The sequence below is a fragment of the Lycorma delicatula genome, chromosome 4, assembly GCF_047948215.1.
Source record: "Lycorma delicatula isolate Av1 chromosome 4, ASM4794821v1, whole genome shotgun sequence".
Classification (NCBI taxonomy): domain Eukaryota; kingdom Metazoa; phylum Arthropoda; class Insecta; order Hemiptera; family Fulgoridae; genus Lycorma; species Lycorma delicatula.
The window spans coordinates 43,004,081-43,027,306 of NC_134458.1; the positions used below are offsets into that span (position 1 = coordinate 43,004,081).

At 32.1% G+C, this 23,226-nt stretch overlaps 1 protein-coding gene across 3 annotated transcripts in view; it reads left to right on the top strand.

Annotated features, from left to right (window-relative positions):
* Positions 1-23,226, top strand: part of LOC142323323 (calcium/calmodulin-dependent protein kinase kinase 1) — an 881,066-nt gene that overhangs the window by 545,585 nt on the left and 312,255 nt on the right. For all 3 annotated transcript variants that reach the window (XM_075362807.1, XM_075362806.1, XM_075362808.1), the window contains one exon: positions 17,810-18,128. In XM_075362807.1, coding sequence (XP_075218922.1) covers positions 17,810-18,128 — 319 coding nt within the window. The remainder of the gene's footprint in view (positions 1-17,809; positions 18,129-23,226) is intronic.

Here is a 23,226-nt window from a genome sequence, read left to right on the forward strand (position 1 = left end):
AAATGATTAAACATTCACAAATGTAGTTACCATTTTAAAATGATTAAATCATTAAAACTTCTTGTATACTATAAGTGACAATTTTTTTTAATGTTTATAAAGTAAAATGTCACCCTTATTATTCAAAGTGATTTTCAGTTTGATTTATGAAGTAATGGTCTATCCTCCGTCAGTTGCTTTATTGATATTTGAAGTAATCATATCACTATAAGGGTCTTCCAGGTTCAGGATTGTCAAATCATCAAACCACAACCATTCGTAACTTAGTCCCTGCACAATTAATAAAAAAATTTAAATGTATTGAACATATCTTTGGATCTTTGCTAATAAAATTTCATCGTTAGACTTGACAGACTATTTAATCATAATTTATTAAGCTTTCTATATAACAAACTTTTTCTGTATTACCAACATTTCAAAGAGAAATTGACTAAAATACGTCACCATTGTACCGAATGGCAAGTTATTATCTAAAATGAAAATAAAGTGAAATAAACAGAACTTTTTTTTTGTTAAAGTGGAGTAACCTTTTGTTTTAGTTTAATGAATATTTTTAACTACATAGTTTACTGCGGTTATATGTATTATTAATAATGACAGTAAGTTACTAACTAATAACAAGTTAAGGATTATAAAACGTAATTTTTTTCTTATTTTTTATATATATATTTTTTAATGAATATAAAATTAAATTCAAGTTAATTAATATAACTTGTGCATGAATGACTTCAATGAATATTGAGGTTGAATTATAAAAATGACATGAAAACGTATTTTGGAGTAATGTAATAATAAGAGGTGATAAAAATTGTATGAAACTTTTTTTATTTCAACTCCCTTTATGTTTTTCGACGTCAATATAAAGACTTAATTATATAAAATTTAAAAAAGTAAAAATATTCAGAATGAACTTATTAAAACTTATTACTGATATTAATTTCTTTTAACAATAATTAAAGAAAATAATTAAAATGTTAATCACTCAGAAAAGTTTAGTCGGTTTCAAAAAGTTTAAGAATTAAAATTGTAATAGCTGTTTTTATTTCCGTCATTTTACTTTATTTATAGGTTTAAATTTTTTTCTTTTTCCTAGATTGTCCATTGCACTGTGAAGGTGAAGATAATAGTTTTCAGTCTATGAGCTTCACGGTGATAAATCTGTCGGATTTTCTACCTCAGCATAAACGTTTTTACAACTCCGATTAATACACCATTTAACTTAATTCTTATTCCTAGCTTACGTTGTATGCATGCCCGCATTTTAACAAATAGACTTAACTTATAAGTGGTGAATAATTAAAAAAAATCGTTTACTGCTCCAAAGTAAAACATTCGGTTCGTAAATATCAACTTACAGTATATCAGTACTATAAGTATAATATTATTCTACTGGTTTTTGATGAATTAAGCTTTTTCCAGCCATTGAAAAATATTTATTTATGTAACTAAAATTTCCTGTTTTTATCTGCTGCTTTGGTTACATTGTCTATTTTTTCTTCTTTTGTACTCTTTTAACCTAAAATAATATTTAAATTGGAAACGCCGATTCGAAAATGTTTACAAACGCTTTTTACTTAAAATCTAAAACTAGATAAAGCTAGCTATTTCGATTGTTAAACAGTCATCAGCAGACACAACGGAAAAGTATATTATACAATAAAATATGTAAAAAAATAATAAAAACACGAAATAATAGACAAAATTAAGTAACAGATTTATGAAACGCTACAAAACAAACAGTTTAGTTGAGATTTTAGAATAATTAAAAAAAACAGTATAAATAACTGCTGTCGTTCTTGACCGGGGGTCTTCAACCAATTTTTCCGGATTTTATTTCTAACCTGTACTTGCTTTAAGGCCGCAGTTCTGTAAAAAATAAATATTTTAATCGAATGTACAAATATTTATGTTGCATATATTGTCAACCTAAACCGAAAGGATTTATTTTTTTTCTTATTACGTACTAATTTTGAGTTATTGAAGATTTTCTGAATTTTATTACAGCATCTGTTTATGTGACTGTATTTAAATCTTTTCATGTATAATAATTTATAAATTAACAGTTATACTATTTATTTAAAACGTTAGTTTGTTAAAGGTTTTATTTGAAAAGAAAACTAAGATTAATCCAATTAGATTATGAAATCCAATAACTGTTATTTATTCGCTAGATTAATTTTGTTGACGTTATTATTATAATTTATTTATTACAATTCGACAAATGATGTCTAAATATTAAAATGATATTGATTTAATATCTTAATTTTATTAATAAGGTAATAATAATAAAATACAATAATATACGATAATTAAATAACATTTTCTTTAACTGAAATTTTTTGTTTTAAAATTCATGTTTTAGACAATTCCAACAGAAAGTGTAAATAAGTTGTAAAATATCTAAACTTATGATGAAGACTTAAATTACGACTTAGTACATACCTATTTTATAGATCGGGTAGATAAAACTTATCTCAAGATATAAAAAGACTGCATAAACCTTAGACCGATCAAAGAGATGTCCCCGCTCAGGGGTTATAAAAAATTTAAGCAGACTATTGGGTATTGTCTCCCTATCGTTTTTGAACAAGTTCTGGTACTATTCTTGATAAACTAAGTTTTCAAACTAATTCCTGTTTTGTAAAGCTTTCTTTTTTTTTAAATTAACGTTTTATAATAAATTAACTTTTATATGTTTTAATATTAATAATAATATTTATTAATTATTTATTATTTTAATTATAAAGAATAGCTTTTTATTCTAAAGAAAAACCAAAAAAAAAGGACTGATTGACCGTTTCTGGTTTAATAGTAAATAATAATGAACGCTTCCTTGTAGTTAATATCGGAACGGTGACATTTCATGCAATTGAATCATTGATAATGGAAGTTGGTTAAATTTAAGTATAATATACAACAATAGTGAAATTCCATCAAGATTTATTTTTAGTTATAAAAAATATGCAAATATTTTGTTCCTTTAAATCTTATACCGACTTCAACTTCCTCTCGATTAACTATTTCTGGATATCATAATATATGACCTACCAACCTAGTTTGTCCCTTTACCATATTCTACAATATATTTTTCTCCAATTCTTTCCAAGACCTTTTCATTAAGTATACTAACAAAAACCCTTAATTTTCTGCGTAATCTAAACCACTTCATTTCAAAAATCCTTCCCCTTTTGTTTCTTCCCAAGATTTTACTACATTTTCCTTTGTCATTCACACAAGTTTTAATGATAAATGATAAAAATTTCAAAGATAAATACCTAACTTTTATCACTTGTAAGTTTACCGTTTTATAATATAAATTTTAAACATTTTTTGTTTAAAATTTAAAAATATGACATTTTTTTAATAATAATTGCGTAATATACATTTCATATATTTAATTAATTATATATTTAATGTTGATAAATAATACATTTACGTAGAGTTAATCATAAATGTGATCTTAGAATTTCCAAATATATGGTATCACATGTTTAAGTGCTCGCTAATTCAGTTTTAGTTTTAAATGCTTATAAAAATTAAAGTATAATCTGAAATTAATTTTTCTTGTTTTTTTATTGTTAATTAGAATCTCCTCCCGGCTCCCCACCCTATATGCATATACAACTTCAAAAACTGGAAATAGTATTTAATAATACTAATAAGTATTTAATAGTATTAGTATTTAATTACATTGGGCTGTTGCTCTCAGAGTTATCTCTAATCATAACTTACAAGATAAAATAAAATGTTTATATTATAGATGTGTTCCCTGATTAAATTTTTTAATGAAATCAGGAGGATACTGAAATTAATCAAGAATGACTTTCCCCCAGCAAAGCAAATTCCAGCAATTTCATAATTCCATTTTTTGGTTTCAAATTTTAATTATGTTACTTGTTTGAATATCTTTCAGATTCAGATAGTCAGTTTCAGATTGATAATAATCAAAAGCTGATTTGAGATCTAACTTATTCCTCGAAACTTGAATTCAATTTTGAGCCGTGCGTGTACGTTGCTATTTAAGTTATTGCTATTTAAACGAAAAAGACGTAGACTCTTTGTTTGATATTGAGAGTTATTAAACAAGATTTTCTTAGTTTGGTTGTATTTTGAACTACAAAAGAAGATAATTTTTTTGTCAACTGAAAGAGTTTTTGTTTCAGAATAATAATACAATGAATTACAATGTTTTCTTGTTTGTTTTCTTTTGTATGTTAATTTAACGTAGTTATTATTTTTTATCCGTCAACGTACATCATACAGCTTAAAATAATATTGTAAATTAGTAAAGAAAAAAGATTGTGAAATCTTTCTGTTTTACAAAAATTATTACTTCCAACAAATAAATCATCTGTATAATTTTTAATGTATGGACAAGGCACATAAAACGATTCTAAGACACGAATATGGAAAGAACGTTTTGAGAAAATACTTTTATTATTTAGTAGGCTGGGCTTTACCCGAAAAGGTTTTTAACCTCGGGTTAGGATTTCTGTAAAGTCACTGGATGGGAACATAGTCAGGTCTGTAGGCAGAGCGCCCTCAAACTACTCAGATACCTAAGACGTAGCTCAAAGAGATCTCCCTAATCTTTATCGTGAATCTCATAGACATCTAAATCCACAGAAACTACCGAAAAGGAAAGTACCAAAGACATTTGTGAAAGAGGCAGGTGATAAGAAAAGGAGGATCTATCCACAGAGACTTTTAAACGACAGAAGTAACCCCACCCGAAGAATTATTTTAGGCCTACTCTAAACAATGGGCATCTATCCTGCCTACAATCCCTTAGGACATTGTAGTATCTTTAGCGAGCACTATGGTCAATGATTTGTGCAGACCGACTATATACTCCGCAAATAACTGAGAACCACCTGATAGTAGTCTATTACTTTTTTAAGGAAAATGCAGATTTACGTGATGTGGTTTGAATCGTCAGCAGGGTTTTGTTAAGCGAAATTCCACAACTAGAATAACTTTCTTAAACTGTATTAGTAAGCTTCCAGCTTAAAAAGAGAAGAAACAACATCTCAAAATCCATTAAAACTGTGACACCAAAATAATGCTGAATCCTCAATTTAATTCTTGCTACGAGTAAAGACTACAAATAATCACCTCAAGAATTAATTCTTGATAAAGCTGTCATTCAAACATCAGTTATCCAAAGTTCATGTTATTGTTTACCGATATTCGGTAAAATTAAGCTACGTTGTAATATCAATTAAATTAAACTAAGTATTTCTATAATGGGGTATACTTTGGCTAAATTATGCGTTAGTATTTGTTACATTTTACGAAAATTTAACCTTTTTATGATTAATTTCTTTAATGATTTTTTTGTGTAGGAAGAATTTAATTATTGCACCCATCAACAAAACATATAACCAGTACTGGTATTTTTTTTTTTAAATTATGGTTTGTTTTCTTATCTTTTAATCGATTTATATGCTGTAGATGGTTCCATCCACCTCGATTCGTGTAAAACCTATTTGGGTGACATGTTATTAATCTTCTGTGGCCAGTCGACCCTTCGTTCCATTATTTAGCTGATATCGTGCTACTTAGTAGAATATATATTCAGCTGACAAGTTTAGGAATATTACCCTAAATTTTATATCACATAATGTTCTAACTGACCGAGCAAAACAGAATCCTGTTTTATTTTGATCTTTAGGGCTTCATCTATTTATAATAGAGTTATGGTCAATGGGTTTTCAAATTTTTATGAAATTTTGTAATAAGAAGCCTTCCTAATTGCTGAAACAATTAATGTGTAAAGATTTTTCGTAACATGTTTTGTTTCAAAGCAGCAGGTAGGAGAGTTGTTAGAAAGAGAGTAGATTATTAGCAAGTGATTTACTTAGTCACTGTATTTAGTATCTTTTACCTTTTAGTACCTTTTTCTAAGTTACTTATACAACATGTAGTTATAAATTTGAAAAATAAAAACAAAATAAATTTGAGCTAAATTGGAAGTACGATAATCATTAGTCTGGAGATATCTGGTGTCCTGCAAACAGTGTTTATTATATCGCTGATTCAGTAAGATTTTTTCTACTAGCAAAACAATTCGCAGTTTGCTGAATAGAATTAATAATTTAGTTTTGTATTTTATTTTTAACTTCATTAATTCAGTTGCATTATGATTCATAATTTCTTGAAAACAGTACAAAATGAAGCGAGATTTGCTGTTACAAATTTGATGTACATTATTAATTTTGCTAAAAACATATTTTGATACCAAAAGTGACGAATCAGCAAATTTAAAAAAAAAAGCTTTAAATACATCATTTTTTATTAATAGGAAAGATGAAAAGATTTCTCCCATGTAGAAAAATCCGGTTCCCAACTATTTTGCAGACGGATGTACAAACTTGAAAAAAAAGTATGTTTAACAAGAATTTTCAAAACGATTTTACAATTTCTTTTTTCAAAAGAATTTTAAACCGTGATAAGGTATGATAAAATTTACTATATTAATGGAATTTTATGAAATTATCATTAATAAATGTGAGGTACTTTATAAAGCTAGCCAAAAAAATCAAAGACTATAATCTAAATTTAATTTTTATTTTTAATTTTTAATTAAGATCTAGAATCTGCATAGAAACAAAATTCGGTTCAGAAATTTAAATAATGATGAAATTAATTGTAAAATATTTAGGAAATAATATTATTTTTAAATATGAAAAATGCAAAAAAATATTTTTCGGAATACAAAATTCTGGGTACTTGTTGCAAATCGTAGTATCATAACGTAGAAGCCAAAAAAAAGTACTTCACAGAACTTGTAGAAAATCTATTAAATAGAAGAAACAGAACAAAAAACTTAATTAGTTATTTTAATAATTTAGACGTACACGTAGTATGAGATAACGCTAACCTCCTCGGGAAACCAGGACACGATTTTTTACCCTATCATTTCTGACCTAAAACATTTTTTTTTTTTTTTATTTGTTACGATAGGTGACAAGAAATAAATTATAAAATTTCATCACTTTATTTTTTAATCTAATTTAAATATGGAAAAATGATAAAAAAATTCTAATTCTTCCTCTTAGTTTTGTACTATCTTTCACAACAAAATGAAGATATATTTTTCCTTTAAAATTACAGAAAATATATCTTACCTCACAATTCATTTTGCAATAGAATTACAAGAAAATAATTCTTGAAGAATATCTATTAATATGAAAAATCAAGTCAGTCGACGTTCGGATTCGAAAGACTAAATATATCAATTAAATTTTCTTTTCTTAAAAATATATTTATTATTATAATGCTAAATAAGACTCATAACATTATACTAATAAAGATACTGATGGATTAGATCGAAATAGAGAAAGTTTGCATGTTATACAGTAATTTGTAGAAAAATACAATTTCACGATTTGAAAAATTATATCTCGATTAGTTATCCTGAACGCTGTAGCTTATTGTAATAGGTAACAAGAATATCTACTTTTTTTTGTAGAAAGTGATAGAAACGTAATTATTTAATCGCACATTACAGTATCTTGTTCTGTTATTACTTAATAATCAAGACAGAATGAGATAACGATATCCTACAAACCGGAGTACAAAATTGGTAATTTTGATATCTCAATAGAAAATATTTTTCTTTTTAATCTCAAAGTCTGATATAACTAAAATGTATAAATTTTATTAAAAATTATTAAAAATAAGAAAAAAAAATTATTTCAAAATATGAAATCAATACGGTAGTAACCGATTTTAATCCAAAGTACCGTACAGTAATATACAGTATTACGTTCTTAGAACACATTACTACATTAAGACAACACATCTGAATGTAAGGAAAAATATCATGTCAACGTAAATTTTTATATCGGTATTTTATATTTTTGTCTTCCTGGATATGCAGTACAGCTACGTGTAATTTCACATAGAGCTAAAGGTATTAGCGTATTTAATATTCTTTTTAATTTGTTACTAAATAAGAATACATAAGTAAAGTAAGTTTTTATTCACCTACTAAAAAGTAGAAAACTTTTTTTGTATCTGATAACAATTATTTTTTTTTGGGGAGACATCCTTCTTTCCGCGTTATAGCGGTATCAGCGTTATAACAGCGTAGTACTCTATTTACATTTATGACGTTGTATTTTTCTAACGCTTACGAGCCAATTGATGTTCGACACCGAACATTGTATATCAAAAATTATATATATATATACTGGTGGTTCAAAAAGAACTTCACAATTTTAAAAGCATATAAATATTTATTTAGATTACTTACAGATACGGTTGAGGTCTCATTTCATAGCAAAACACATCCACGTTTTGACTCACTTAGTTCATTAATACCGAATTTTGCCACCAGTGCACGTCCCTGAAGCTGCTGTGTAATAACTCGGAGAAAGCTCTAGAAATTGTGGAATTGTGGAATGCTGTGGCATTCGGAGAAAGTAGTCCGAAGATATCAATTCGACGTGCATGAAGTGAGATTGGTATTCCACAAACGACTGTTTGGCGCGTAATACGTAAACAATTGCACTTGATGCTATACAAATTAATCGTGGTCAACACATTACAGATGACGACAAAGTTGCTGCTCGGCTGCAGTTTTGTGTGGAAATGATAGATGAATTGCAGGCAACGATACATTTCTAGACAGTGCAATGTATAGTAATCAGTCAACGTTTCTCATCATTGAGAAGGTGAACATCCATAACTGCCAAATACGGGATAGAGATAACCCTCATGAAACTTTACAGAACATTCGTGATAGCCGTAAGGTCAATGATTTTTGTGCCATAAACAAACAAAGTCAGTACGGGCCGTTCTTCCAGAAGGCAACCGTAAATAGTACGCGTATATAGTTTATTTGGACGTTCTTCAAAGTTTTCTATTCCTCAGTTAGACGATTATGACCAAGATGGATGTAACTACTATCAGCAAGACAGGGCTCCACCTCACTACCGTCTAGAAGTCCGAGATTTTCTTGATACTCTATTCCCAGGTCTGTAGATTGGTCGTGAAGATGCAATTGCATGGCCACCTGGTTCCCGAGATATGACCCGGCTAGATTTTTTCTTGTGAGGTTTCATTGAAGATAGAGTTTATGTACCGTCATTAACTGCTGATCTTGTTGAGCTAAGACTTCAAATTAACGCCGCAATTGCAGAGGTAATAGCCGACTTGCTGGGTACAGTCTGGAATGAAATCGACTATAGGTGGGATGCATGTGTGTTACAAATGGAGGCCATATTGAACCAAAATGAATGTTAAGTGACAAACATTTTTTTGTTTTCCTATGAAATGAGACATCAACCAAATATTTAAGTTATCTCAATAAATTTTTATATGCTTTTAAAGGTGTGAAATTCTTTTTTAATCACCCGGTATTTTAACTCTTCATTGTGTAGCTAAATTTACATGTAATCAATTTTTGGTCCGGTAACTGAAAGAATGTGACGAGCTGTTAGTATACTGCGAACTATTTTCGTGTAAGAAAGTTGAAATGAAAAACAAATTCTTTTCAGGTGAACTAAATTGTGCCGTATTTGTGATTATTTCGTCAGGATTTTGTATCGTACTAAGTTGAAAAAAGAAAATTTCTTTCTTCATGATTTTCGTAGAATCTATTTTAATAAAATGTATCAAATCAGTACGTAATTACTTTTTAAACATTGACAAAATATGATGTACACCATTAAACTCATGGCAGTTTAGTATCGACAGGTTATATTTCTTGGTTTGAAATCGTTTTGAGTATTTTTTATTTTAGTTTTCAAACTACTTGATAACATGAGTATTTTACAATAAAATGTAGAAATATATAAATGAGAAATATTTTTTTTTTTAATTTTACTCAATTAATTTAGTTAAAATATTAAAAAAAAAAATATTTTATGACATAATAAGATCGTATTACAATCTATGGATACCGATGTCTATAATGTCTAATAATGTTTTTCATACTTCTTCTAGTATGAAAAACATTATTTAACCATATACAAAGTTCCGACTCACCTCTGCAAACTGGCTTTGGTCTAAACCGATTGAGAAAACTGTGTAGTTTTCAAAAATGATAAAATGACAGGCAATGACAAAATTCATCCTCTCAATAGAAACTTTTTCAAATAATCATTCTTAATATAACTTGGTATGAAATAATGCTTACTGGTCGATCGGTTTTTGGTATCGATAAACTAGATATCCTACTTTCATTTTTTCTTTTCCTTAAAAATGAATGCATCAAATTAAGCAAAGTTATTAATATTTTATTTTCTATAAGTAAGGGGATGAATGAAGTAAAATGCTTTTATAAAATTTTGATGATCTTAATGCCAATTTATCAAGACCACATTATACGATCTCGTATATTGATCCAAGTGCATTAAACAAACTTTTTTCCACAAAATTAAATAAACTTTAATTAATTTTAACTAATGACAATTTGCTAGGCTGCATTCTAATTCAAAATTTTGGCATTTCGTCAAGCTGTTTGTGACTTAGTTAAACCAAAACATTTTTCGATTTTTGTGAAATATTTCAGAACTCTTTCACGCTATTAGGAGAAATGGTATATGTATAAAGATTTTTCTTAAAAGTTTCTGTCATAAAACAGCCAGTAAACGGCTGGAAAGAGAGGAGTAGGTTAGACTCACCGCAAAAGATAATCCGAATTTTATAAGTGATAAGATGACATAGCAGTCTGAAGTGTTAAGTTAAAATAATAATCTTCAAAGTGAAATGATTTTTTTAAAAAACTTCTAAACACCGAAAATAAATAAGCCTCTTTAAAAATATATGAACTAAAAAAATTATAACATAAAAATGATAAGATAACATAATTAACTATATCATATTAATTCAGTAAAACTTAATGTTATTAATAAAACCTTCCGTTTGCAACGGAATATTACATTTGGTTCCGGGAATTTCACTAAAATGTTTTATGTTATTTTACTAAATTTATGTTAATAATGAAGAATATAGGTCGAAACTTTTCCTTTTATTGATATTAAAAAATTTATAAATAAAATTTTAGATCTGAAAAGAAAAATAATCTAATTAAAAATAAATTAATCAGAAAATATGATGGTAATTAAATAAAAATTGCTCTTTCTAGCAGGCCGAAGTACAGTATTGTTTTACTGTAAACCCGTTCTATTGTCTGATTTGATAGAGGTGAATATTTTTATATTTTAAAGAATAAGTTACTGTTTTTTTTATGATATTAATTACAAATTCGTATTAATCCTGTAAAATTTATTCCCAAGATTATTAAATTAAACAATTTTGCTTTTCGAAAGATATAAAAAACAAATAAAAAGGAAGGTATTTCTGTAAGGATGCTTAACATTGTATAGATAATAATCCTTTATGCCTGTAGGTTAAACGAGAACATTCTCTTTGTTAAAGTACGGCCAGTAATCAGTACTTGTATTATAAGATAGAATAGGACCTGCATGTGACGTGGTTCGGAAGTAACATGATATTAGAATGCTGTTTACTAACTTGTGAGACAATGCAAAGGGTTTATTCAGTGTTCTCTAAAATCAAGTACACTCTGTTTAGAATGGATATACTTTGGTTAACTGTACCCGCGCTTAATCATTTTGCAACTGGAAACACACTATGTCAAATTGATATCCGGTTAGTTTATACAGCTATCTAAACACGATCACACGTATACGCGTAGCGCGGGAGCGTGTACGTAGATATACGCATTCAGATAAATAATTGAATTTTATCAGCAAAACAATGAAACTTTGAATCTATTGTACAGAAAAATAAAATAATAAAAAATTGAGAGAAAAGTAATTTAAATTTTAGTCTCGTGAAGACTTTATAAAATATTTTAATGTCAGTATTCAAAAATACGGTCAATTTTTTTAATTTCATGATTAAAATTCTAACGTATTAAACATATTTTTACTTCCTTGTACGAAGTAAAGGAAGTATTGTAATTCCGAAAAATTTCGGTTTTCAGATTTCAATGGAAATATCCATTTTGACCATCCCTGAATACATTTTGACTAGTTTCGGCGTGACGTCTGCACGTACGTACGTACGAATATACGTATGTATCTCGCATAACTCAAAAACGATTAACCGTAGAATGTTGAAATTTTGGATTTAAGACTGTTGTAACATCTAGTTATGCACCTTTCCTTTCGATTACAATCGACTGGGCCAAAAACGGTCAAAAAAGCCCGAAATCCAAAACATTTGGATTTTGGACTTTTTAACGATGTATCGTAAGTGGTAGTTATTTTCATTTGTTTCAGAGTTGTAACCAAATAAAATTTTAATTAAAGAAAAATATCTGGATCTTACAAGAAGAAGACACATCGGTTCGAATCCCACTTCATATACATATATTTTTCTTAATTTAAATGTATTGATTTATTAATAATTATTAACTTCTGATTGTAAAAAAAAATTAACAATACATAATAATTCAATAATAACATTAAAAAAAAATAATAAAAAAGAATCAGAAGTTATTAGCAAAATAAAATGTTATGTACTTGTTCATTTTAATTCAAACATTTTTACAATTAGAGGTTAATAATTATTAATAAATCAATATATTTAAATTAAAAAAAATTATATGAAGTCGGATTCGAATCAATATGTGCATGGTTACGGGTACGACACGTTCTCACTTACACCACATATCTACTTGAGCGACATGAAACAAAATTAATATATAAACTAATATAAAATTCTGATACGGACACCACAAAAAAATGTAATGCAATGTGGTGTCCACCACAATGCAACTGTGTAACTGTCCACTTTATTAAATAAGTGGAGGATCGTATCTCACTATACTGTAGAACCGGAAACTTTATAACAAAACTTCCTTTGTCTTATTTCATAACTAAATACAATCACAGGTACAAATTTAAATATTTTTAATTACACTAGATTAATTAATTGATGCAGTTAATTGTTAAATTTAACAGTTTAAAAATAAAAATAATGTATTACGCAAGCAATATATAAATCAGTATATACAGTACTAATTTTTAATGTTCCAAATAATTCAAATTCTTATTAATATTGTATAGATTGTTTATCTATTCGTGAGCTTTGCTGGTGTGGATTGAAAGAACCCAACTCAACTGCCCGTTACTGAATCAATATATTTTTTTCTCCTACCTCCCGAGCTGGATACTGCAGGATTAAGCTTAGTACAGCTCAGGAGGTTGTCCTTTTAACTCAAACGGGCCTTCCCTTCCGCCGGCAGTACGTCTGGTATGACAGGTCAGCTCGCCTGTTTGGATCTTTAATTTTTTCCTGCCTCTAACCTTTGAGATGAGGTGGCCAATCCCGACTATATCGTTCCTGGGCCTCACCCCAAAGGCCGGGTATTGGTCTTTATGCCTCATGTCTCTACCACGTCGCTCCCTAGAGAGCGCCGTGGCGGGTCTGGGTCTTTTCTTTCCCGCAAGGGGTTTTCCGCCCTTCTTCTACAGTATGTGTTATTGTCTGTGGGGCTATCCCTCACCCCTCGCCATTTCGTCTTCCCAGGCCTTCTGCTACAGGATTTGTGGAGTAAGCCTTGCAATGGCTTTAAAATTCTCCTCGTTGTTCAACATGGTTTCAATTAAAGTATGAGCTGTGAAAGGTCCGTTTATTTGAGTGCACAGACGGCGCTTGTCTTCCCACTATTGACAGTCGAACATGACATGTTCAGGGATGTCTGTTTCTCCACAGTAACGGCAGAGGTCATTTTCTGTCTTTTTTCTTCCGTATAGGTACGCCCTGAACACACCATGTCCTGTCAGTAGTTGGGTCAACCAATAGTTCAGTTCTCTGACGGTTGACCCACAGATCAATCTGCGTTATAAGGCAATGAGTCCATCGCCCTGTTGAAGATTGGTCCCATCGCCCTTGCCACTACTGTAACATTCGTCTCCGTGCCTCAGTCTTGTCCATTCCTTCTTCCACATTCTTCCTCATGTGGGCCATCTGTTGAAGAGGAGGCATGCCGCCAAAACTAGTGTAGCCTCAGTTGAAACCGAGGAGTACGCGGAGATTACTCGTAGAGCGATCTGTCGCTGTACTCCTTCTAGTATACGCCTATGTTTACCTATCTATAAGGCCTTCCCCCATACTGACACCCTATAGAGTAGTTTGAAGTTGACGACGTGGCCATAGAGCGTCTTTTTGCTCGTTCTGGGGCCTGTGACGTTTCCTAGTAGTCTGCTGAGAGCTCGTACTATCTCTCCAGCTTTGCCTGACACTCGTTTCACGTGTGACGAGAACGACCTTCTGTGGTCCAGCCATATCCCCAGATACTTAGCTGTTCTGGTGATATGGCCGTCCTGGGTAATTAAGGCGTCATCAATTCTTATCGGTATGGCGGTAGTGGCCGTCTTCCAGCCAAGCAGACGAAAGTCGTTTTGGCCCCAGAGAGAGCTAGACCCTTGTCCACGTCATCGCTGTGTTGTTATTTTAGCAGAGTAACCCCATGGCGGTTACTCTGTCTCGCAGATGTTGTCCTCTTACACTGTCCGTTGTGCCAGCAAATTCAGGTGATTTGGCGTTTAAATACCAAGCCACTATTAAGTTTCTTATTCGGTGTCTGTTCAACTCAAAGAATAAATTATCTAAGTAGTTCAGATACTCCTCCATTCCCGAGTTCGGGAAGCAGTAGTAGGAGAATATGGTCATTTGACCTATATTCGCCCACACACATCCTTTCTCAAGACCCGTTGCGATGAGAGGAACTCCCGCCCTCGGAAAGCCTATTGCGGCATCTTGGTTGTCATCTGTATGCCAGATGGGACTAGAGGAAATTGTTACCGGTGGCTGGATAAGATAATCACGTGTGTGAGTCGACTGAGAGCAACTTCCCGACAGCTGTCCAGTGACCTCCTACTTTTGTTGGTATTTATTTGGAGGCACTTCATTTGCGAGTCGAGCAGTCCCTTGTGTGGTGGTCCTCCTTGCCACATCTAAGACATTGCTGTGAATTACCACATTGTGCTTTTTGGTGTTCTGCTCGTCCGCAGTTAAAGCAGAGGAACGTTCTATCTGTCCCTGTATAGCCAGAGGACCTGTGACCATGTCCCCAACAGCGGTAACATCTGTCTTTATGCACCCGTAGTCGAGTGTGACAGAGTACTCGGCCTATTTTTATCCTTTCTGCCACCAACTTCTTCGCTACTTTGAATGTGGTGACCACCGTTGCATTCTGGGTCGCCCCGTAGGCTGAGCGCAATGAGGTCACGTAGAAACTACCATTGTCTCCAACCACACCTCTCACGGCTGCTTCCACCTCTGCCTTATCCGTGTCTCCTTCAATGTCCTGAAGGTGGACTATCGTTTTCCTGCCCCTCGACCTGACACCCACCTGTAATTCCATGGCTTTGTTCTTGAATACTATTCTTAGAGATGTAGCCTTCTCTGCGCCCTGTACCCGGATGCGCAAGTCTTCCCCTTTCTCTTTCTAAGAGAGACCACATCGCCTACTTCCTCCTTGGCCACCATAGTCTTGACAACCCGTAGTAAGTTGGCATATGATTTGCCTGCCGCTCTGACCACTACGGTTCCACTCTCTTTAACTACAGGAGTAGCATGTCCTGCTGGTGGAGCATCCCTTTCTCGCAGTTTGTGTGGCTCTTGCTTAAGTACTTTAATTCGTCCACCTTGTTGCCCAAAGGTGTAAAGATCCATCCTCTCCGCTTGGTGACCCAGCGTATTACCCGGCAGCACGAACATTGGTAGCAGTGATTCCTGCTTTATTTTTAGAAATGCTAGTAGAATTGCTCGTTTTGTCTTTGTTTCACCTTGTTCCGAGTTATAAAACAGGGTTAGATGTCTGAATATTTGTCGTGTTGCCTAGTAGTTTCGCGCTGTTCTCCACAACATCGCCCGTTTCGGCTTTCGGGTATTGTTATGTTTGTTCCCCAGAGCCCCTCTGTCTGCCAGATCTACGAAGCGGCATATGTCCATGTTGTCCTTCCGTAGATTCTCAACTAGTATTACATTTGTGGGCCATTACACCATTACACATTACATTACATTTGTGGGCCAGTTGTAGTCCACTGCCTAGAATAATTCTTCTTCTGACATTGTGCGGTTCATAATCTCAGAGAAGTTCCTGCGCTCTCCCCTCTGTGTTTGGGTTGCTACTTCTTTGCCATTTTCTCCATTCGCTTTCCAGGTCATCATATTTGGTTCTACTGTTGTCATTAGCTCTTTAATGTATTGAGCCGTGGACATTAGGGCTGAAGATGCCTTTCTGACTTCTTCATTGATGATGTTGTGCGGTTGTATGAGGGCATCCAGGCACTCGGCTTTCGTACACAAGTCATATATTATGGTCTTGAGGTCTATTTTTGGTGTATCAGGAGTGAGATCCTTGTAGGACTCGTTCTTTTCTGTTTGCATAGATTTTCCTGCGTCGCACGTCATATCAGCGCTGCTTGTGTACTTGTCTGCTGTTGGCCTTCTCGTGCCAGCGGAAGATAGCTCCAATGGAGACGCCGATTTTTGCCTCTTTATGTTTGTCTTAGTGTGGGTCGTACTGTAGTCCATGATATCCTCATCCCACCTGTTTGGTACTTACGCTGAGTTCTTCAGGTGGCGATGTATTGTTTATAATCTTAGTGATTATGCATTTGGACGTATTCTGGTCGTTTTTCCCTCCTGCTCTGAGGGCAGATACTGCAGCTGACTTCTTCTTTCCTTGTCGTTTTTGTCGTCTTTTAGTTGCCACCTGATCTAGAGCCGATAGTTTTGGTTCTGAGCCAGACAAGCTCCTGCTAGGTTTGGTACCCCTAGTCACTTTTTCGTCTTGTCGTTGTTTTTACGGTAGTTGATAACGTTTTTGACGTTTTCTTGGTCTGCCATAATTTTCTGTTTGGCACTTAGTCGGAAAAAACTAAAGAACATTTTGTTGGTCAAAATTTTTTGACCCTGTTTTTTTGCGTCTCCGAAAAAAGTAGAATTTTTAGGGGAGGGAAGGTCGTCGAGCCAAAAAAACCCTTCGAAATTCTAAGTTTTTTCTCACTGTTCAACAGTCACGCTAGATTCCAGTGAGATTGGAATCTAGTTCCAAAAAATCTATTGCCAACTTAATTTCAACACTAGATGTTGAAAAAGTAGCTGTACGCCGCCTAGCCTAGAGTTGGCGGACTTTTCTAATTTAATATAAGATATAAAACGTCACCTTGCTTATAAACACCACGAGTTCTTACACTTAAATCTTAAAACACTAATAAATTTAAGAGTTCTCAACCGATTTTAATGTTTTATATCTCGTTGCACTCATTAAACTTAGCTCTAGCACGTAGTTATGTTTTTAAACCACTATACGAACTTTATACCACTTTTTAAAGACACTGTATCAGGAGCACTCCAAAGGATGTCCTAGTAGGTAAAGAATACCGACCCTTCCCTGAACCAATATAGTTAGTTGACCCTACTAATCTCACAGACAAAACATAATGACTTAGATTTCGCTTACAAATTCATTAGTTATTAATTTGTTTACAATTTCATTAATTTTGTTATTTCTAATCTCACAAATTAATTGATAAAACTGGCCAAAAAATCATTCATGTGTCAGTTTCGATGAAAGAATAAAATTTTATACGGTTGTTGTTTCTGCTGGGTTTTTAGGCTAAGGAAATCGGGGCTGAGTCCTCTAAAGCATAAGTCTTACTTTTTCCACAATCTTTATGACGTGCACAAATATACGTAGTTTTTTTTACCAGTTGAATGAACTATATTCTGTATACGAGTATATGAGCCCATGTTTTATCTTACTTGTATAATTAGTTTTTTAAATAAATTTCTGCTGTTTTTTTTTTTGTAGACAATCAGCCATAGAAGACGATGTTGACCCGGAGCCGGCTACGACAACAACGGCGACAGAAGCGGAATCGGGGGCGGCGGCGACTTCTTCGGGAACAACGGAAACAGCCGGAGCGGTTGGACTTACAGAAGCGACATCAAATCTTACTTTGTCACCGATCAAACGCCCGATCTATCCCGACGTTCCGTTTTCTCCATATTCATCGCCACGCTCAGTTCGTCGTCGGCCACCGCTTAAAGAAAGTCGTCGTGTCAGCATCGACAAATCCGGCAGTTTTCTCCAGCTGAATCAGTATCGTCTCATGGATTCCATCGGACAGGTAAATTAATTGTGATTACTGTACTACTGTAGATTTAATGAAAAGTTATCTTGTGATGCGTATAGGTATCTAATATTCCAGATATATCGGTAGGTTTCAAGTAGTAATCTTTTATGCCTATAAAACTTATTCGCATATAAGTCTTTTACTCAGTATAAGATTGTTATCACCTAACAAGATGCATAAAAATAGGTTATTGGTGTGTAAAATTAAATAAGCATTTTGAAGAATACAATTATAAAAGTACGAGGATTATTATGTTATCATCAGAATAGTAAAGATGAGTCATTTCTGAATTAAATTTTATTCCCTAAGTTATTAGAAAACAAATTAATGTATTCATGGAAATTAAAAAAAAATTCCAATTTGAACAAAGTTTTGCGAATAATAAACTGTATATATCAATATATTTTCAATAATAATAATGGTTTAACTTTATGTTTTTCATTATAACTTGAATTAATGTATCAGTTTATTAAAATTTATACGTCGTTTTCGAAAATAAAATAGAATGCAGAGTTGGAATCGTTAAGTATAAAGTATGCGATAAAATTAACATTGAAGTTTTAGGGATGAAAGGAATTAATCTTTTGTAGGATTAATCTTCTTTTTTTTTAGGATTTTATACAATTTCTATACATTTTACCTGAAAATAATAACTACTTCCAAGGTTAAATAGAGTATAATAAAAACAATTTGGTAACGATAAATAATTTATTTTTAAATCGCTTATATATATATAACGCTTATATATATATATATATATATATATATATATAGTAGTTTCTGCGAGTCTGTTATTTTTTCAAGCAAAACTACTCAACAGATTCAGCTGAAAGTTTGCATGAACATTGTTTTTATACCTGTAAAGAAAATCAGACTATTTCCATTACGAAATGTTTCACTGTTTCAAGATGGTGGCCGTTTTAATGGCTTGCGATAACAACCGGATTATGTTCCATTATGTTCCTTGCCGATATTCCACTTTACTATGGCCAAACCGTCGGTCATATCGAATTCCAAAACCACCTGCAGTATTTGAAATAAAATTTGCTACAAAACTTCTTTGTCGATATATTTTTCGGGAATCGATAAAAGTCGCTTTGAAGGTGCGACCGTGTACGGCGTACTCCTTTAGACTTGCCCTTCATTTTTAAGCGTCTCCACTTTCCACTTAAGTTACATTCCGATGTCAATAAATAAGTCACAAGGGCAGAAGATTCAGTTGCTGATCTCCACTTATAAAGTCAATGCTTCTCGCATGGGCAAATATGTGGCTTGATCCGGAGTCTCCTGTGGGAACTACCTGTATTTAATACTTCAGAGAGAAAAGTTGTAAATGTTATCTTCAAGTCTATACTTTAGATTTTGTTCACAAACTGTCCCATAAAAACTCAAAAAAATTAAAATTGTAAAACAAAAACAGAAAAAAGTGGATCATCTCCTCGTGATGTTTGTTGGTTAACGCTAAGAACCCTTTAATAATACATTTTTACCCGTACGAAGGAGCTACAACACTATTTTTAAGATGGGTTCGACTATTCTGAAATCCACATACTTAAGAAAGTTTCTAGTCCTATACTCACGATACTCGTACTCTGAAGAAACTACAATACACTGACACTCTTTATAGATTGAACAGGCTTTAATTCGTATTTATCAGCATTATTTTTACAAGTATTAGAATAATGAACACAGTGGGAGTTAAGACTGGCTAGGCGGGAAGGCCTTGTTTCGCTCTACCTGACCGGCTTCTAGTAGAGTATATAATTTGTTCCTACATTTTTAAAAATGTCTTTTCTGTTTTGTTGTATATTATTCATAAATATTAAATATTTTGCTACGTGTAATCTTTCATATCACCCTATTTACAACATCCCACTTTAATTATCGGCTTCATGTATGGACATATTTTTATTCTTTACGGTTTTTTACCACCTACGTTTCTGTATTGAATTAATTAATCATTGTTATCCTAACATATAGCCAGCAAATTTAATTCTTCTTTTTAAATAAATATATTATAAATTTTGTAAAGCAGGCTACTTCTTATGTCATGAATCTGTCAGCCTAAGCATTAGACCTACTGAAGAACGTTTTATTCTCCTAATAAGAACAGTAGGTCGCCGTAACGAATTAGTATTGAATAGGAGATCAAATTTTCCTTAAAACGCGAACACTTCCTCCAACTGAGATTATTTTTTTAACACTGTATTATAATTTTATTTACTAAATCAGTTACACACATACATGCAATGCTTTATTATTTAAATTAATTTAATATCTTTTCTATTGTTTATAAATGGGTGATAACTGAGTGCATTAAACGAGCTGTATGTATATATATGCATATTGTTTACAGAAAATGTAATTATATATACAGTTATATAACAACCATATATATATATATATCGTTGTTTTATTGTTAACTCGTAACAAGAATGGTGAAATTGTACTGTTTTAGACGTTTTGCTTAAGGCAAACTTTGTATAGTGGCAAATTTGAAGGGACAATAAGCTTCCAGCAAAGTAAACCATAATGTACATGCAGTTGCAAATTACAAAACCAAGATATTATTTAGATAAACTTGATATTACTTAAATAACATTAAAATTGTAAGTGAGAGTTTTAGTTGCTTATTAAATGTTTATTTATTAGTAAACGATAGAAAAATTATACCTACGATATGTAAATACGGGATATTGTTTTAAATTTTTTCCTTTGTAATTCTTTTTAAATAATTACTACACAGTTTATTAGATTTTCCTTCAAGCTTGAATGTTTTGTCGGTAGGAAAAGCCGGATAACATTTTCGTCACAATAATGTACAAAATTCTTTGAATTTATCTAACCATAGTGATGTTATTGTAAATTCTGTTTTTAAAAATAATTAAATCCCGTAAAAAACCTACAATATTGCTCTTAAAAATATTGAACTTTACATATAGAATGATTCAAAATTGCACGGCAATCTCTCTAGATACGATTCCATAGCTAAAAATAAGAAAAAAATTTATAAAAACATAGGTCAGAAAAAGGTTCGTTAGCGAGTTTCGGCTAGCTAATCATTTAGCCCTGTTTTCTGCTTCCTCTGTGAAATGAAACCGTACTACAATTCTTGGGGTACAAATCGATGGTACTTTTTTTTATGGTTTTTGATTTATAAAATTTAATAAAAGTGGTCCTAGACCTCTATTTCATTTTTTTTTTTTTTTTTTGTCTTCAGTCATTTGACTGGTTTGATGCAGCTCTCCAAGATTCCCTATCTAGTGCTAGTCGTTTCATTTCAGTATACCCTCTACATCCTACATCCCCAACAATTTGTTTTACATACTCCAAACGTGGCCTGCCTACACAATTTTTTCCTTCTACCTGTCCTTCTAATATTAAAGCGACTATTCCAGGATGCCTTAGTATGTGGCCTATAAGTCTGTCTCTTCTTTTAACTATATTTTTCCAAATGCTTCTTTCTTCATCTATTTGCCGCAATACCTCTTCATTTGTCACTTTATCCACCCATCTGATTTTTAACATTCTCCTATAGCACCGCATTTCAAAAGCTTCTAATCTTTTCTTCTCAGATACTCCGATTGTCCAAGTTTCACTTCCATATAAAGCGACACTCCAAACATACACTTTCAAAAATCTTTTCCTGACATTTAAATTAATTTTTGATGTAAACAAATTATATTTCTTACTGAAGGCTAGTTTAGCTTGTGCTATTCGGCATTTTATATCGCTCCTGCTTCGTCCATCTTTAGTAATTTTACTTCCCAAATAACAAAATTCTTCTACCTCCATAATCTTTTCTCCTCCTATTTTCACATTCAGCGGTCCATCTTTGGACCGCTGAATTTTATTTCTATTACATTTCATTACTTTTGTTTTCTTCTTGTTTATTTTCATGAGATAGTTCTTGCGTAGGACTTCATCTATGCCGTTCATTGTTTCTTCTAAATCCTTTTTACTCTCGGCTAGAATTACTATATCATCAGCAAATCGTAGCATCTTTATCTTTTCACCTTGTACTGTTACTCCCAATCTAAATTGTTCTTTAACATCATTAACTACTAGTTCCATGTAAAGATTAAAAAGTAACGGAGATAGGGAACATCCTTGTCGGACTCCCTTTCTTATTAGGGCTTCTTTCTTATGTTCTTCAATTGTTATTGTTGCTGTTTGGTTCCTGTACATGTTAGCAATTGTTCTTCTATCTCTGTATTTGAACCCTAATTTTTTTAAAATGCTGAACATTTTATTCCAGTCTACGTTATCGAAAGCCTTTTCTAGGTCTATTTCATTTAGGTTTTACGAAAAACAAGGTAAAACACGAAAATATTTTTTTCGGATAGTACACTTTTTTTAGGTTTGCAGTAAAATAACTTTGTTAATTTACCAATAAATAAATAAAAATGTCTGTTTAACTTTGAAGAAAATTTAATTCTGAGAAGATTGATGTAAATCACGTCTATTAACATTAAACGCAAATTTGAGAAGTTTAATTTTAATTAGAAACAAAACACACAAACTGGATCGGAAAAGTGATACGATTTTAAAAGAAACAATTTTCATCTATGTTTGAACAACTTATTGTAAATGACAAAAAAAAAATAGAAAACTTATGAGTAACGGAAAAATAATGAATAAAATATTGATTTAAAAAAATAAAAATTGCATACTTTTGTTTTTTCTAAAAATGGTTAAATATTAAAATGATTACTTGATAAGGCTGCAAGCATTCTTCAAAGCACTTTCTCAATATGGCCACCATTCTGTTCAATACATACAGAGTACAGCTCCGCGAATCCACGCTAACCGGGCACGTCTAGTAGCATCATTATTATTCCTAACAACAGCTCCCTCCAGCTTCTATTATACGATGTCTCAATCCTTCTTGTGTGCCAATATGAGCGGAATAGACTAACGAATTCATCCAATCCCAAAGGAAAAAGTCTGCTAAAATGAGGTCGAGAGATCGAGGTGGCCATTTCACTGGTCCATTTCGACCAATCCATTGCTTACTAAATGTTCTATATAAATGATTCATCAAATCATAGCAGTAGTGAGCTGGTGCGCCATCATTGAAAAAACACATCTT